Here is a 13860-nt window from a genome sequence, read left to right on the forward strand (position 1 = left end):
CACGCACTTCCTGAGAAGATAATGGACCATTTGCAATATAGGACATTTGCTTAAAAAAACCCAAAAAGCAAACCCACTGCCCTCATGTTGATTCCAACTCATAGCAACCCTATAGGTAATTTTATAGGACATCACAAAAATCATCTATTGAAACAAAATATATTAAATAGACTATTATAGCGTAATTTAGCAAATTAAATACATTTTCATTAGGATTATTTCTTTCCTGTTTAACTCTCAAACTGGGGTTCAAATGTAAAAAAAAAATCCTCAAACTTCACTACTTCATATTCCTATTAATTTAACAAAGATTAAGGCAAACTATCTTTCAAAACTAGATCACACATGAGAACATTAGAAATTATGGTTTGATTTTTAATATTCACATTTTAAGAGAAGATATTACTAAAACTTTCAAAAGTTTGAAAGTCATTTAGGTTGGTATGCATTTTACTATTTGTATTCTAAGATTATTACAGTTTCATCTATTTGAATCGAGTTTTTTTTTTTTTTTACACAATGAGCTTTCTTTACACTAAATATCTCCATGAGGATGATAAGCTCATGCTCATAAGAGGGTCAGGCTAAATTATTATTCACATGTTACCTGCTGTGCAACATTAAACAGACATGAAATACACCTTCTGAAAGGGGAGATTTGGTTTTTTGTTTTTTTTTTTTTTGAAGAAACAGGAAGTACCTACTCTTTGCTGCCACAACTCCAAAAGTTTACCAATTAGAGTTTAACAGTGAAATCATGCATACAATAAATTTCTAAGTTTTTATATTCTGTCTTTGAATATTTATAGATCAAGATTATACAGAACCATCTCAGAGTTAATGTCTTAAAAAATACATGTTATATACAAACCCATAAAATTAGTTAAATATTCAATAATTTCATATGCTTTAATGATTAGCAATTCCTGAATTAAAAAAAAGAATCGCAAAGCTTGTTTTACTAGAAATTAAACACAATGTGGAGAGGTATGTTCAACTTCAGAACTATATAAAACTTAAGTAACAAATCTTCAGCACAGTATTTTAAAGGCAATCTATGGATAAAAATAAAAAACAACACTGCACTGGCACAATCATCTTAACGATGAATCTGACCTTGACTGTCACTACTATCTTCGAACTTAGAAAGCACCTTAAAGTTCCCTTTAATCAGCTATATCACAGGGTTTCTCTAGGAGGCATGGGACAGTTACAGAACTTTAATTTTCAAAAACAGAAATAACTTAAAAATTCTTCCTTCTTCTGTTTTCTCTTCCATCTGTCTATAATAAAGGTAACCTCTATCCATATCTCTAGAAGATAATTTTATTCCATTCAATATATTGAGTTTTATATGTGAATCAGGTATTTTTGAAACAAAGCTTTGCCCTGAAACAATAATAATTTCTCATTTATGAACATTTTTATATTCCTCATACTAATAATGTAATAACTTTATAATCATTACCTAATGAATCTACTTTAATTAAGCCCATTTTACAGATGGAGTAGCTGAGACTTAGATCAAGCCCAATTGCCAAAGTAAAGCTCATGTAATTATTAAATGGAATAACTAATTCAAATCTAGGTTGTCTGCCTCTGAAGTTCATAAACTATCATCTTAAAAATAAAGATTCAAAACTTCATTCCAGATCAAACAAATCATAACCTCCAAGAGTCATGCCCCCAAATTTGCTGAAGCCAGGGGTTTGGGAACCACTGCAGCAGCACTATGCTACTCTACCAAACTGTTTCTTGTTTCTGTGAATCAGTCATGTACTGAAGCCTTCTACTAGACAGTGCATGATAGTCAGTGCGGGGGAGGAGTCAAAGGAAATAGAAAACATGGCTCCTGCCCTTGACAAACTTAAAATTTAGAACTTCTTGACACCTTATTAACCACAGTTTCATCTCTATTGTTGTTAGTTACCCATTGAGTCAATTCTGACTCATGGCAACTGCATGTGTGCAGAGCAGAACTGCTCCATAGGATTTTCAAGGCTGTGACCTCTCGGGAACAGATCATCAGGCCTGTCTTCCAAGGAGCCTCTGGGTGGGTTCGAACCACCAACATTTTGGCTAATAGTTGAGTGTTTAACCATTTGTGTCACCCAGAGACTCCTTGAGAAATTTAGAATTAAAAAATATACCACCCATAATATTAAGAGAATATAAAGCAACTGGTTTGGGCATATTTAGTTGGGATAACTTTGTGGAAGCAGGGTGCTTTGATTAGAGTTATGGTGGAAGGGAGAACAGAAATTCACAGAGAAGAAAAGACTATTTAACCTGAGTACAAAGGTTTGGCAGCAGAAATAAGACTGTAGAATAGTTTAACCCTTCTTTATTTCAAAATGCAATTTTAAATATTTCAACTCAATTCTCTTTCAGACACACACAAAATTACTAACCTTCTACATTCATGGCTTTTCTCAGAACCTGAAGCTTCTTCTGTCTCTCTCGGATTCGGTCCAAAGCATTTGATATTGCCGAGGAGGTAGGCAATTCTTGTGTGTGGTATATTGCATCCGTTTTCTGAGGGCCAAAGATATCCAAGGCTATGCTTCCATCTGAGTATCTTGCCTCCTTTCTTCTAGGAGCAGTTGAAGTCTGCACTGTTACTGCCTCAGGGAGACAGCGTTGGTATCTGCCAGTCTCTCCAGAAGGGGACTCTCTGTCAGTCGTGCAAAGCAAGTCCATGGATGAAGCCCAAATCTTCTTCTTGGGAAGTACATCAATGCTTGAGGTAACTTTTTTTTCTATACTAGCTTTAAACTGGCAAGGGGAGCAGGTATTTTCAGAATCTTCTTGTCCAGAATTATTATCTGGTGAAATGTCCTGGACATAATCTTCTTCATCTTGTGTGTCTCTGATGGACAGAAATCCCATAGATTTACTAAGCCCTTTGTTAAGAAAGGTCTGATGAGAGAATGGAGACTTGTGTATATCTAGTACATCAGAAGTAGAGCTTCTTCCTGGAATGATAAGAATCTATCATGTATGCACAGAATTTTTAGAAAATAAACTGGAGTGTAATCTCACTATTAACAATGAAAGTGGTGACAAATTTCTAAATGGAGGATCAGAGATGAAATGGGATAGTGGTGGTGGTAATGGAAAGAGATGCTGTGTTTGTGTAACTTTCATAGATCAATGTCTCTTTTCTAATAAAATCAATAATATCGAACTTACTTTCTTTAATGGTATTGTGATATTCATTATCTATGAAATGGTTTGACCTAATAATAGAATGTTTGGTGCACTCCTTTAACTTCTAAAGGTATAGCTGAAATAATGTGTTACAATTCAATATAAAGCCCTGGTACATTTGGTGTTTTATATAAACATGCTTAGACAAGGAACATAAGCTGCTATATTCTAGATGGAAAAAAAGACTGTCATTTGGAATCCGTAAGTACCAAGGTTTTATTATGATTAGTTTCCAGATAATTTGTTTGTGTATAAAATGTTATGTAAGAAACCATAATTATTTCCATAGCAGACCATCATGAACTAAAATAGCTTTTCCTCTAGAATATAATGTATCAATACTTATCAAACAGAATAAAGCACTAATTCTTAATTAGTCTTTAGTCCCTCATATAGTTAAAAACCAGTAAGCCAGTCTAATTTTTTAAAGCAACAGTCTGTAAATTAATTTGATATACCAAAAACTGCCCACCCAGAAATCCATTTTGTGAATCCATAGGTTAAACAGAAAATCATATATGTGGCTCCACCACTGAAAAAAGAAATGTAGAAAAATACTTTATAGTTACTAACCTAATAGTCCATAAACATGTAGATTTCCTGTACTACCTCTGTGAACTCTTTTTTTGATAACCTACTGGCTGTAGATATAACTAAAATTTCCTAGTAATAATAAACTGTTTATTCATTCATTTGAAGAGGTCAATTGCCTCTTCAATACATCAGGTTAAAAGTCATAAGCTTTAATTCTATGACTACAAATTTTACCTTAAGAAAGGTTAACTCATTTCAGAATGCAATCAATATTTTGCTTATTTGAGAATAGATTAAATCACTGTGCTTTTCTTATACTTCTTCCTCCTAAACATGGATCTACTTTAGTGCAAATAAGGATAACATACATATTTGGAACATCTCATAAAAAGAACACTGAGAAATACAACACACCACAACCAGCCACATGAACATCATAGACTCTAGCTTCTAATCTAATTTGAAAATTGATAAACAGACATATGTATTACAGTATTTTATCGGTAAGCTACATTCTTAAACACATTCTAAAACTCATTAATATAAAATTTTATGGAATAATAGAGAACATAGATATATTCTTGAAAACTGATGGAATATTGTTATGGACTGAATTGTGTCCCCCAAAAATATGTTGTAAATCATAACCTGTGGTTATAATCCCATTTGGGAATGGGTTGTCTTTGTTATGTTATTGAGAGACGACTAGTGTAGGGTGCATCTTGAGCCAATCTCCTTTGAGATGTAAGAGATTAAACCAGCAAGCGAACAGACAGAGACGGGGGAGAGATGCCAAGACACATGAAGATAGCCCAAGAGCAGAAGTTCAAAGAGACAAGGACTTTCCCCTAGAGCCAACAGAAAGAGAAAGCCTTCCCTTAGTGCTGGCATCCTGCATTCAGACTTCTAGCCTCCCAGACTGTGAGAAAATAAATTTCTGCTTGTTAAAGATACCCACATGTGGTATTTCTGTTATAGCAGCACTAGATAACTAAGATAGAATCTGATAACAAGAATTGGGGGCGCTGCTCTAGCAGATTCCAACAATGTAGAAGTGGTTTTGGAATTGGTAATGGGTGAAGGCTGGAAGAGTTATAAGGTGACTAATAGTAAAAGCCTAGATTGCCCTGAAGAGACTGTTCGTAGAATTATGGATGTCAACTCTGGTGAGGGCTCAAAAGAAAGTGAGGAGAGCTATAGAGAAACTCTCTATCATCTTAGAGAATACATATGGTGCCAGCACAGAATGTAACTAGAAATGGGGACATTAAATGTGCTTCTGGTAAGGCTTTAAAAGAACATGATGAACACGTGACTGGACAATTGCAGTGGCAAAGAACTTGTCTGAATTATGTTAAAATGTTTGGTGGAAGGTAAACTTATAAGTGAAGAACTTTAATATCTGGCTGAGGAGATTTCTAAGCAAAACCTTAAAGGGGCTGTGTGATTTCTCCTTGCTGCTTATGGTAAAATGCAAGAGGAAAGGGATGGACTTAAAAATGAACTGTGTGAAATGAAAACAAAACTTAAAGATTTGGAAAATTCTGTTGTACAAACTAAGGACATGTGTACTAGAATTTCACTAAGGATGTGGTTACACAATCTTTTGTTAAAGAGATTAAGCCTGTGACTGACTGATCTAACCAATTAACACAGCAGAAAACCCATCAGCTTAGACTGAGGGGGACACAGAAAGAACAAAAGGAATAAAAAAAAAAAAAAAGAACGAAAGGAAAGAATGCCATCTGTCTGTTGGTATTCTACAGTCAGGAAACAAGCCAAAGGAGCTACATCTGTTTTCCTCCAAGAAAAGAACCATCCCTGGAGCGGCTCAGAGATCAGCAGAACTGTTGGAAGGGGCACAGAAATCAGAGCTGCCTTGGTCTCAAAAGGTAGGGCCATGGCCTCTGGGGCGTCAATAGGTAGAGACATGGCCTTCTCAGGTTTCAAAGATCAGATCTTTACCAACTCCATTCCACAGTGTGGGGCTGACCAAGAGGATGAGGCCACTGCCCAAAGCTGAGGGGGTGGGGCTGCAACTCAGATGGACTAGGAGAATGGGGCTGCACAAAGTCAAGGGAGCAGAGCTGCCATCCAGGTGGGCTTGGAAGGTGGAGCTAAGCCCAGGGTTGAGGGGCCTCCACCCAAAATCCAGAGAGCATGGCCAACACCCAGAGTCTGGAGGGTGGAGCCATTGCCCAGATGGTCTCAGAGAACAGAGGATTATTTTCAAGCCTTGAGAGCTAAGGTAAATTGTTCTGCTGGGTTTTGGACTCACTTGGTGCCTGTTAATTCCTTCTTTCCCTCTACTTGCTCCCATTTGTAATGGAAATGTCTACCTTGTGCCTGGTCCACCACTGCACCTTGGAAATAGATAACCTGTAGTCTAGATTTCACAAGTTCACAGATGAAGAGGAATTTTGCCCCAGGATGAAATACACCCAAAGTCTCACCCATATTTGATGTAGATGATTCAGAAGACGAGATTTTGGACTTGGAGTTGATTTAAAACTTTTAAGATGACATGATGGGATAAATGTGTTTTGCATGTGGGAAGGACATGAATTTGGGGGGGGCGAATGGGTGGAATTTTATGGATTGAATTATATCCCCCCAAAATATGTGTTGTAAATCATAACCTTTCCGCCTGTGCAGGAGCCCTGGTGGCACAGTGGTTAAGAACTTGGCTGCTCACCAAAAGGTTGGCAGTTCAAATCTACCAGCAGCTCCTTGGAAACCCTGTGGGGCAGTTCTACTCTGTCCTATAGGGTCACTATGAGTCAGAATCGACTTGAAGGCAATGGGCTTGGTTATAAGTTTATGGTCACCCACTTTGGACACAATGTTTAATGGTAAGTTCATTCACTTTCTACATTGACTGTTGAGTATTTTCCCCATTCTTCAAATTTCCCACCTTAAATCTCATCTCTTTTAGCTGATGTTTTTGCCTTATACTCCACCAAGAAAAAGGAAGCATCAGGAGAGACAGCTTTCTCGTCTTTCCATGCCTAAGTCTACAAATCAACCTGTGTGTCCAAATCTAGATGACTGCATGGATTGGCCCCCCTTCTACTTTCCCCGTCCAACTATTCACCACTCAGCAGCCAGAATTATCCCTTAAACGTAAGCTGCATGATGTCACTCCCTGGTCTAATATGTTTTAATGGCATACTATTGCGCTTTAGTTCACTGTTGAGGCTAGTGTATACTGCCTAAGGCTCAATTTGCTCTGTCATTATAAGCTTGAAAATTATAAGAAGTAAATTAGAATTTCATTATTACTTACAAAAGATGATTTTGAGTCATAATTAAGGTCATTTCTGGGCTGCCAACAGAACAAAGAAAGGGATACTGAAATAGGAAGAAGAACAAGAAAGAAAGAGGGGGTAGTAATATTTCTGAGGAAACTGGGGAAAAAGTTGAGGAAAATGGGGTGAGATAAGGTACATGGTGATGTGTGTATACTTGTCAGAGATGGGCCTAAAGTAAAATGATAAAACTACAATCCACAAAAGCATAAAAGACTCTGTGGAGGAAAGTGGAAGGAAGCAGCAGGAAAGAGATGTTTTTAGGTAAGTGGTTTTTCCAGTGGATCTATTAGCCTAGAACTATCTCCATTTGGTTTTTGGAGGGAAAAGGAGACACATCTTTATAGGTACATTGTGGAAAGGTGGATCTCACCATTCTTAAAACAAATATTCCTAACTGACAGAAGTCTTACTGCATCTTGTCATATTAATGATGCTCACTATCTTCAACTGCATAGCTGGACACATAATTGCCTGATTAATACTTTATAGGTTGAACTTTGGCAAAAGGGATTTCTTTATGTAAAATAAAACAATATGTAATACTTTTATGATAATTTAGTTATGACAACTATAATTCTTTCTAAATAAACTGATGGCATAATATAGTATTGTGGTTGCTTCATGTTGGTAAAGCGCTAAGAAAAAAATTCATTAATCTGCAAATTCAAAATGACACTTCGAATATAGAACTGGCCACACAAGTGAAGAAAAACATGGAGTTCTAGACGCATATTTAGATGCTTAAATTTGCTGCACCAGTGGAAATCACGAACTGTTGTTAATACCAGTGTCAATTATCTTATTTTAGCCTAGATAAAATGCAATTCCTTCAACTGCTTTCCAGAAGATCTTTCTAAATATGTATCTAAGTATGTAACTGTTTTACCTAACGGGTAATAATATTGAAATAATTAAGTACAGCTAATAACTGTGCTTACAACCCATTATGATCATAGAAAATTAAGCTGATGTTATTCTGAAAGCAAAACCAGTGGAGCTGTTCTTAAACAATTTCTACAGAATGCTTCTTGGCAGAAATAGTTACTCCTTTCACTATATGCACAGAGTACACTGGGCCACTATTAGGACACTTGTCTCACTGTATTAAAATTATCTGTCATTATTTTGATACACCTCCTCCTGCCAACTGGAACAATAACATTATATAAAGGACCATGTCTTATTTTTTTTATTTTTTATTTTGGTATCTCCAGGTCCTGATAAAATAGATCCCAAAAGAATGCTTCTAGAATGGATTTATTATACAACTTTTTGAAACATTTTTAAGCCAATGTAGGTAATGCAATTTACTAGAAAGATTATTGTCAAGAGGCCTGGGTTTTAATTCTAGCTTTACCAATTAATTCATGAACTTGGGCAAGCTACTTAATTGCCATGTTTCTCACTTAGTCTGTCTACAAAACTGTGAATATAATCTATTATTCCTTCTTCTTAGAGATGACAGGATAAATGGGTTAACTTATATGAAGTATTATGAGCTCTTCAGAACAAGGGTAACAAAAATCTAAACTTTGCCCACTTTTCTGTTGCTACTTAATTTTCCTCAGCATATAATTATTTATTGAGGAGGAATTTTAAAGTTCTTTTGAGAGGTTTTAAAGTTCTTTTGACAGGAAATCATAAAACCAGAGATTAAAAAAAAATCTTCCAGTAAAGTTTTAAATTTATTCTATAATAAAAAATATCACATTATCAAAATAGGATAGGTAGTGACTACAAGTGAATTTTTCATCTTCTGGAGAGGTTCTGAGTTCAGAGAGTTTATAGACAACATTAGATTTCATACAATTGTAAGGGTCCAATTTTAAAAATGGAACCACAAACACGTTTCTTTTGGAGAATGCATAGCTTGCTAAAACTAAATGGGTAACAATAAATACACTTTAAAGAGCTACAGATAAAAGATTTTAAAAACATAAAAGCTCTTCATAAAGAACATGTCAATTTATTTCAGTTAAATTAAAAAATATTTCTTCTAAAGTACATTCTAACTAAACTGGTAACATATGAATAATATTATCCTTAATTAGTTATCATCATTCACCTTTTCCCCCTTACACAAAGACTCCAAAATTCACAGCATCTGTTAGAAGTTAACTTCAAAATGACATTTCAATATTAAAAGCAGCTCCTTGGTTCCCCATCTGTCCTCATAAATGTGTTAATCGAGTACATAAAAAAGAAAGATGATATTATCAATACACCCAAGTTCTGAAGCACTATCATGCTGATCTGATCCTGGTGTAGGTTTTCACCTTAAACTTGGCAGGAAATGTTTGATTTCCTTCTGTTTAGGGAAGCCATTTTATCAGCATTAGCAGTGTTAGGTAACAAACTGGAGGCAGACAGCCCACTAGTTTAGGCCTTAGCTTGTGTGACATATCTCAGAGCTGAGATATTAAGGAGAGACCTTTTAAGGTCAACTGCTTATAGATGAAAAATTTTATTTTTAAGTTTTAGTTGAACAACTAAATTACTTAGATATAAGGCATTGCTCTTAAATCTTCTCACTTTTTTTAATTTAATTCTGTATCTCACTGCCCATCCTGACATTTTCTTTACTGACGACTGTATTCAGGAGCCTAAGAAACTAAGACTATCAATACATAAAGGTTTTAGGTTGGTTTGCATCGAAGGGAAGGTTTTACTACTGTAGTAAGAAAAGGTTTCTTGGTTAAAAATGATCATTAACAATTAAGAATTGGCACTGCCCAAATATAACACCGGTGTCACAAAAGAATCCCTCTTCTTCAGGAGATTTTTTTTTAAATCTTAAACTTTTTAGACTAGTCTATGTCATTGGCTATTATCTGCTCATTGCTTCTGCCTGGTAATGGCTATAATTAATACATTTATTTTGATTCTGTCTTTGAGATATAGTTTTATAATGGCTTTGGCCAGGTTAAAGGTAAATTAAAAGAGCCCTTGTGCACTATTATTGTGGAAAGCAATGGTTAGGCAGTTCTGAGGAATGTTCTTCCATTATACTTAATCCAAACAAGACTACTGTTTCTTAAGGACCTCTAATTCTACTCAAAAACATAAACTTGGTTTATCCTGAGTGACAAATCATAATTCCTTGCAAATTCTCTTGATTTTAGATAAGAGGGGAGATTTTTATTCTCTGATAAAGACATATGACTGTTAGAGAATAAAATCACTGGACATTTTATTTAAGGACTTCTCTGTTAATTTTTTAAAGTCACTACTCAGTCCTTGATTATCTGTATTTAGACAGTCTTCTAGTCATAAGAATTCTAAATAGTTATTATAAACAATAACACTAGATCCTTCCAATATTATAAAAATAAAGTAAGAAATAAAAGGCTGCTATGTTAATAATTTGGTTTAAAACTTCTGATGTTTTTATCATTACAGCAGTCTAATAATGAGACAAGGTGGTAAACTGCAGTTTATTTTTCTTTTTACTGCACACAACAATGTTTAAAATATGCTATATAAGTAAATAAATTAGAGTCTTGCATATTTTTTCATGGAACCATTAAAAATGATAAATATATGATTATATTACATTACAAACTCTAATATTTTATAAAACCTTATCTCATTATCCATTCAATTAACAAATATCATTGAATACCTACAAAACCTATGTACTCAATACAGTAATTCTTCCCTATCCCTAGCATCTACATGACCAGAGAGCTAAACTTTTATTTAAAACATAAATATACATATTTATAAATGTATGTGTGTGTATAAATGACAAATAAATAAGCTGCTATTTAAGATATGTTATATAGATTCAGCCTAATCTCTAATTGCTACCTCTATAATGTTGTTGTGTGCCATCAAGTCCATTTTGACTCATAGCAACCCCATATGACAGAGTAGAACTGCTCCATAGGGTTTTCTAGGCTGTAATCTTTACAGGAGCAGACCACCAGGTCTTTTCTCCCACAGAACAGCTGGTGGATTTGAATTGCTGACCTATCAGTTAGCAGCCAGGTGCTTTAATCATTGTGCTGCCAGGGCTCCTTTCCTCTATAATACTACGTAATAATTAATGTCTGTAACAATAAGAATTTGAATCACTGAAAGTAACATAATCTAAACTATGTTAACATTTTATGTTCTTTAAAATTGGTAAACTAAATATACTAGGGGTGATCTTTTTTTCTTTTCTATAGACCCATGACGGATAGGGATAGAATGAGGGTCTCATATACACAAGAACACTTTTTTTGTTTTCAGGAAAAAACATAAACTGTCTTTAAAAATTAATAATAGATAAAATAACATTATATTTACTAAATCAATAAATAACAAACAAGCAAACAAACTTCAATCCTATAATATAGTCAGTTAATGGTAGTAGGAGATGATAGCAGGGAACTCCAAAAAGAGGTTAGAGAAAGAATAGGAAGAAGAAATAAGAAAGGAGAGAGAGAGAGAGAGAGAGAGGAGAAGCAGAGGAACTAGAAAGAAATGAGAGAAACAGAAATCAGTTCTTTCAAATCTAATGTTTCACTTATTAAAGGGTTCAATGTGTTTATCTGAAAAAGATTTTTTCAGCTTGCTATTGGCATTCATCTATAGTTTTCTAATATTATGCAATTCTAAAACAGAAGATTGACTGAAAAATTTATGTATTATTAAAATTCTTGCCATTCTTAGCAAGAATACTGTATCACATCTCAATGATTCTTGTTATATCATATCTCAAATCCTACTATAATTTTAAACTAACAGGAAACAGATTTTTACCTACAAGAAGCTGTGTCTATATAATGGGGACATAAGTATAGTAAGGAAAAGGTTAAAATACTTTTTAAATCATCATCAAAGCACTGTAAAAAGTAAGTTAAAGTCTCTGCCTTGCGTTCTTTTGATCCACGTACAAAGTGATAATATATGTTTTAGAAACAAACTGATCTAACCAGGAATAAATTTATTATAATGAAAGCTAAGATACGTCTCCAGCAAAAGTCTTTACTCATAGTAAGTAAAATGGAAGCACCAAAACAGACACTTTAGAACTGTACCATTATAAATTCACTCCATTAGAAATGATTTTACTGCTTTTCTTAGACTTCTCAAGCAGTACACTTGCTTAGAGGAAATTTTTCCCTCTCAGGTATAAGAGTGTTGAATTATATAAAATGTTTGGTTCAGATAATTAAATGTCTATATTTAGTTTTCAAAATGAGAACTTTCTCATAGGTTTCAAATAAGACATCTGTGCTCTGATTATCTGATTAAATTAAAAATAAACACCTTAACATTTTAATCTATTTTATTAGGCTATGTCAATCAGAACATGTTTTATTAAAATACATTGAAGCAATCTTTGCATTTATTTCCCTTCAGCTCCAACATCTAACACAATAAAATACTTCATCTACAAAATATTTTTGTTAATATTTAGATTATCATAATTCACAATACTGCTACATGAGAAATAAAACAAAGGTAAAGAGTAAAATCTAAAGTTCACTTTGTAAGTTAAGTCAAGCCTGAAACCTAATACTTAAAAATAGGCACATAAAAACTCATTTTTGTACTTTTATTTCAAGTGTTAGGAGTTTCTAATCATTTCTTTTAAAAAGTCAATTAAATAATTATCATAGGACCCCACAATTATCTAATGCTATTGGCAAAGAGCAAAACCACTATTTATCAATTTTTATCTACTGAGCAAAAAATTATAACCTATACAGTGTTTGATAACTGCAAGTCATGAAACTGGTTATATAAAATCAATTTAGTGGGTTATGACTAGCATTAAAAAAAAAAGATAGAATAGAAAGTATCAGACTGTAATAAGAATAATGTTGCTTTCTGAAACTTTCATTTTAGTAGTGTTCATGTTCATAAACATGTATGCGTTTATTTGGTTATAGCATAAGTTGTATTTTTAATATAAAAATCATGATAAAGTAAACAAATGATATTGATATAGTAACAATACTAGAAAAGGAAATGATTTACTGAGAGAGCACTAACTGTATTAACAGAGTTTTCTGTAAAACATTAAGTAGATTTATTTATGTGTTCCTGTCTGCTCCCCATCTACTTTGCTTATTTATTTTCTACTTGTCACAATGATCAGATTTCCTAGCCAGGTAAGTATGACTTCACAAAGGACAACAGTGGAAGTAAAGTGGAGTTAAAGTCAAAATCTGATATTTTCTATTAATAGACTCTTACCTGTGGGTAATCCTTTTCCTCTCAATCGGTCTCGAATAGCCTGGCTTCGATCAGGCTTTTGTTCACTGTTATGGGAAAGCTGATCCGTCTGTATGCAGGTAATCAAAAATCAAGTTTGACAAAAGAATCTCCCTTTTATTTTCATGGTAATTGTCTACAGAGTGACACTAGTTAGACCATTTTGGAGGGGATAGCATTAAGAGTTAGATTCAGAGTCCTACTGTAAATTTGTATTCCGTGAATAACACTTATGTAGCTTAGTTTTGGCCAACTCATCTTGAGGAAATTAAAAGGAAAGAAACAGTCACCAAAAAGTAATCTGCTAATTAGGGAACAAAGTTACTCAGACTTTGTTAAAAAATGAGTCCCATCTGAAAACAGTAAACCTGAAGTGTTCTCCCCCACCCCCAACTGATAACTACTTTCATCTCTCAAGTTTATAACTTTTAAACCACGTTAATTCTGGTAAAATAAAGTTTTCTCGTGATTGTTAACTATGCATTGAGGATACTGATTTAAAATCTTCTCTTCAAATCTGTTTTCAAAACTGATTTTCTAGATTTTGCTTACCAAAATTACATTTGAGAAATGCTAAGTCTTCAAACTAAATGAA

The 13860-nt window shown here is 34.0% G+C and overlaps 1 protein-coding gene across 1 annotated transcript in view; it reads right to left on the bottom strand.

The window, feature by feature from the left end:
• PTPN13 (protein tyrosine phosphatase non-receptor type 13) overlaps nucleotides 1–13860 on the bottom strand; it is a 192920-nt gene that overhangs the window by 122767 nt on the left and 56293 nt on the right. The window contains exons 5-6 of the mRNA XM_023725318.1: nucleotides 13248–13335; nucleotides 2412–2975 (exon numbers count right to left, since the gene is read on the bottom strand). Of these exons, the coding sequence (XP_023581086.1) occupies nucleotides 2412–2975; nucleotides 13248–13335 (652 nt within the window). The remainder of the gene's footprint in view (nucleotides 1–2411; nucleotides 2976–13247; nucleotides 13336–13860) is intronic.

Source organism: Trichechus manatus, unplaced genomic scaffold (assembly GCF_000243295.1).
Source record: "Trichechus manatus latirostris isolate Lorelei unplaced genomic scaffold, TriManLat1.0 scaffold00296, whole genome shotgun sequence".
NCBI classification, from domain to species: Eukaryota; Metazoa; Chordata; class Mammalia; order Sirenia; family Trichechidae; genus Trichechus; species Trichechus manatus.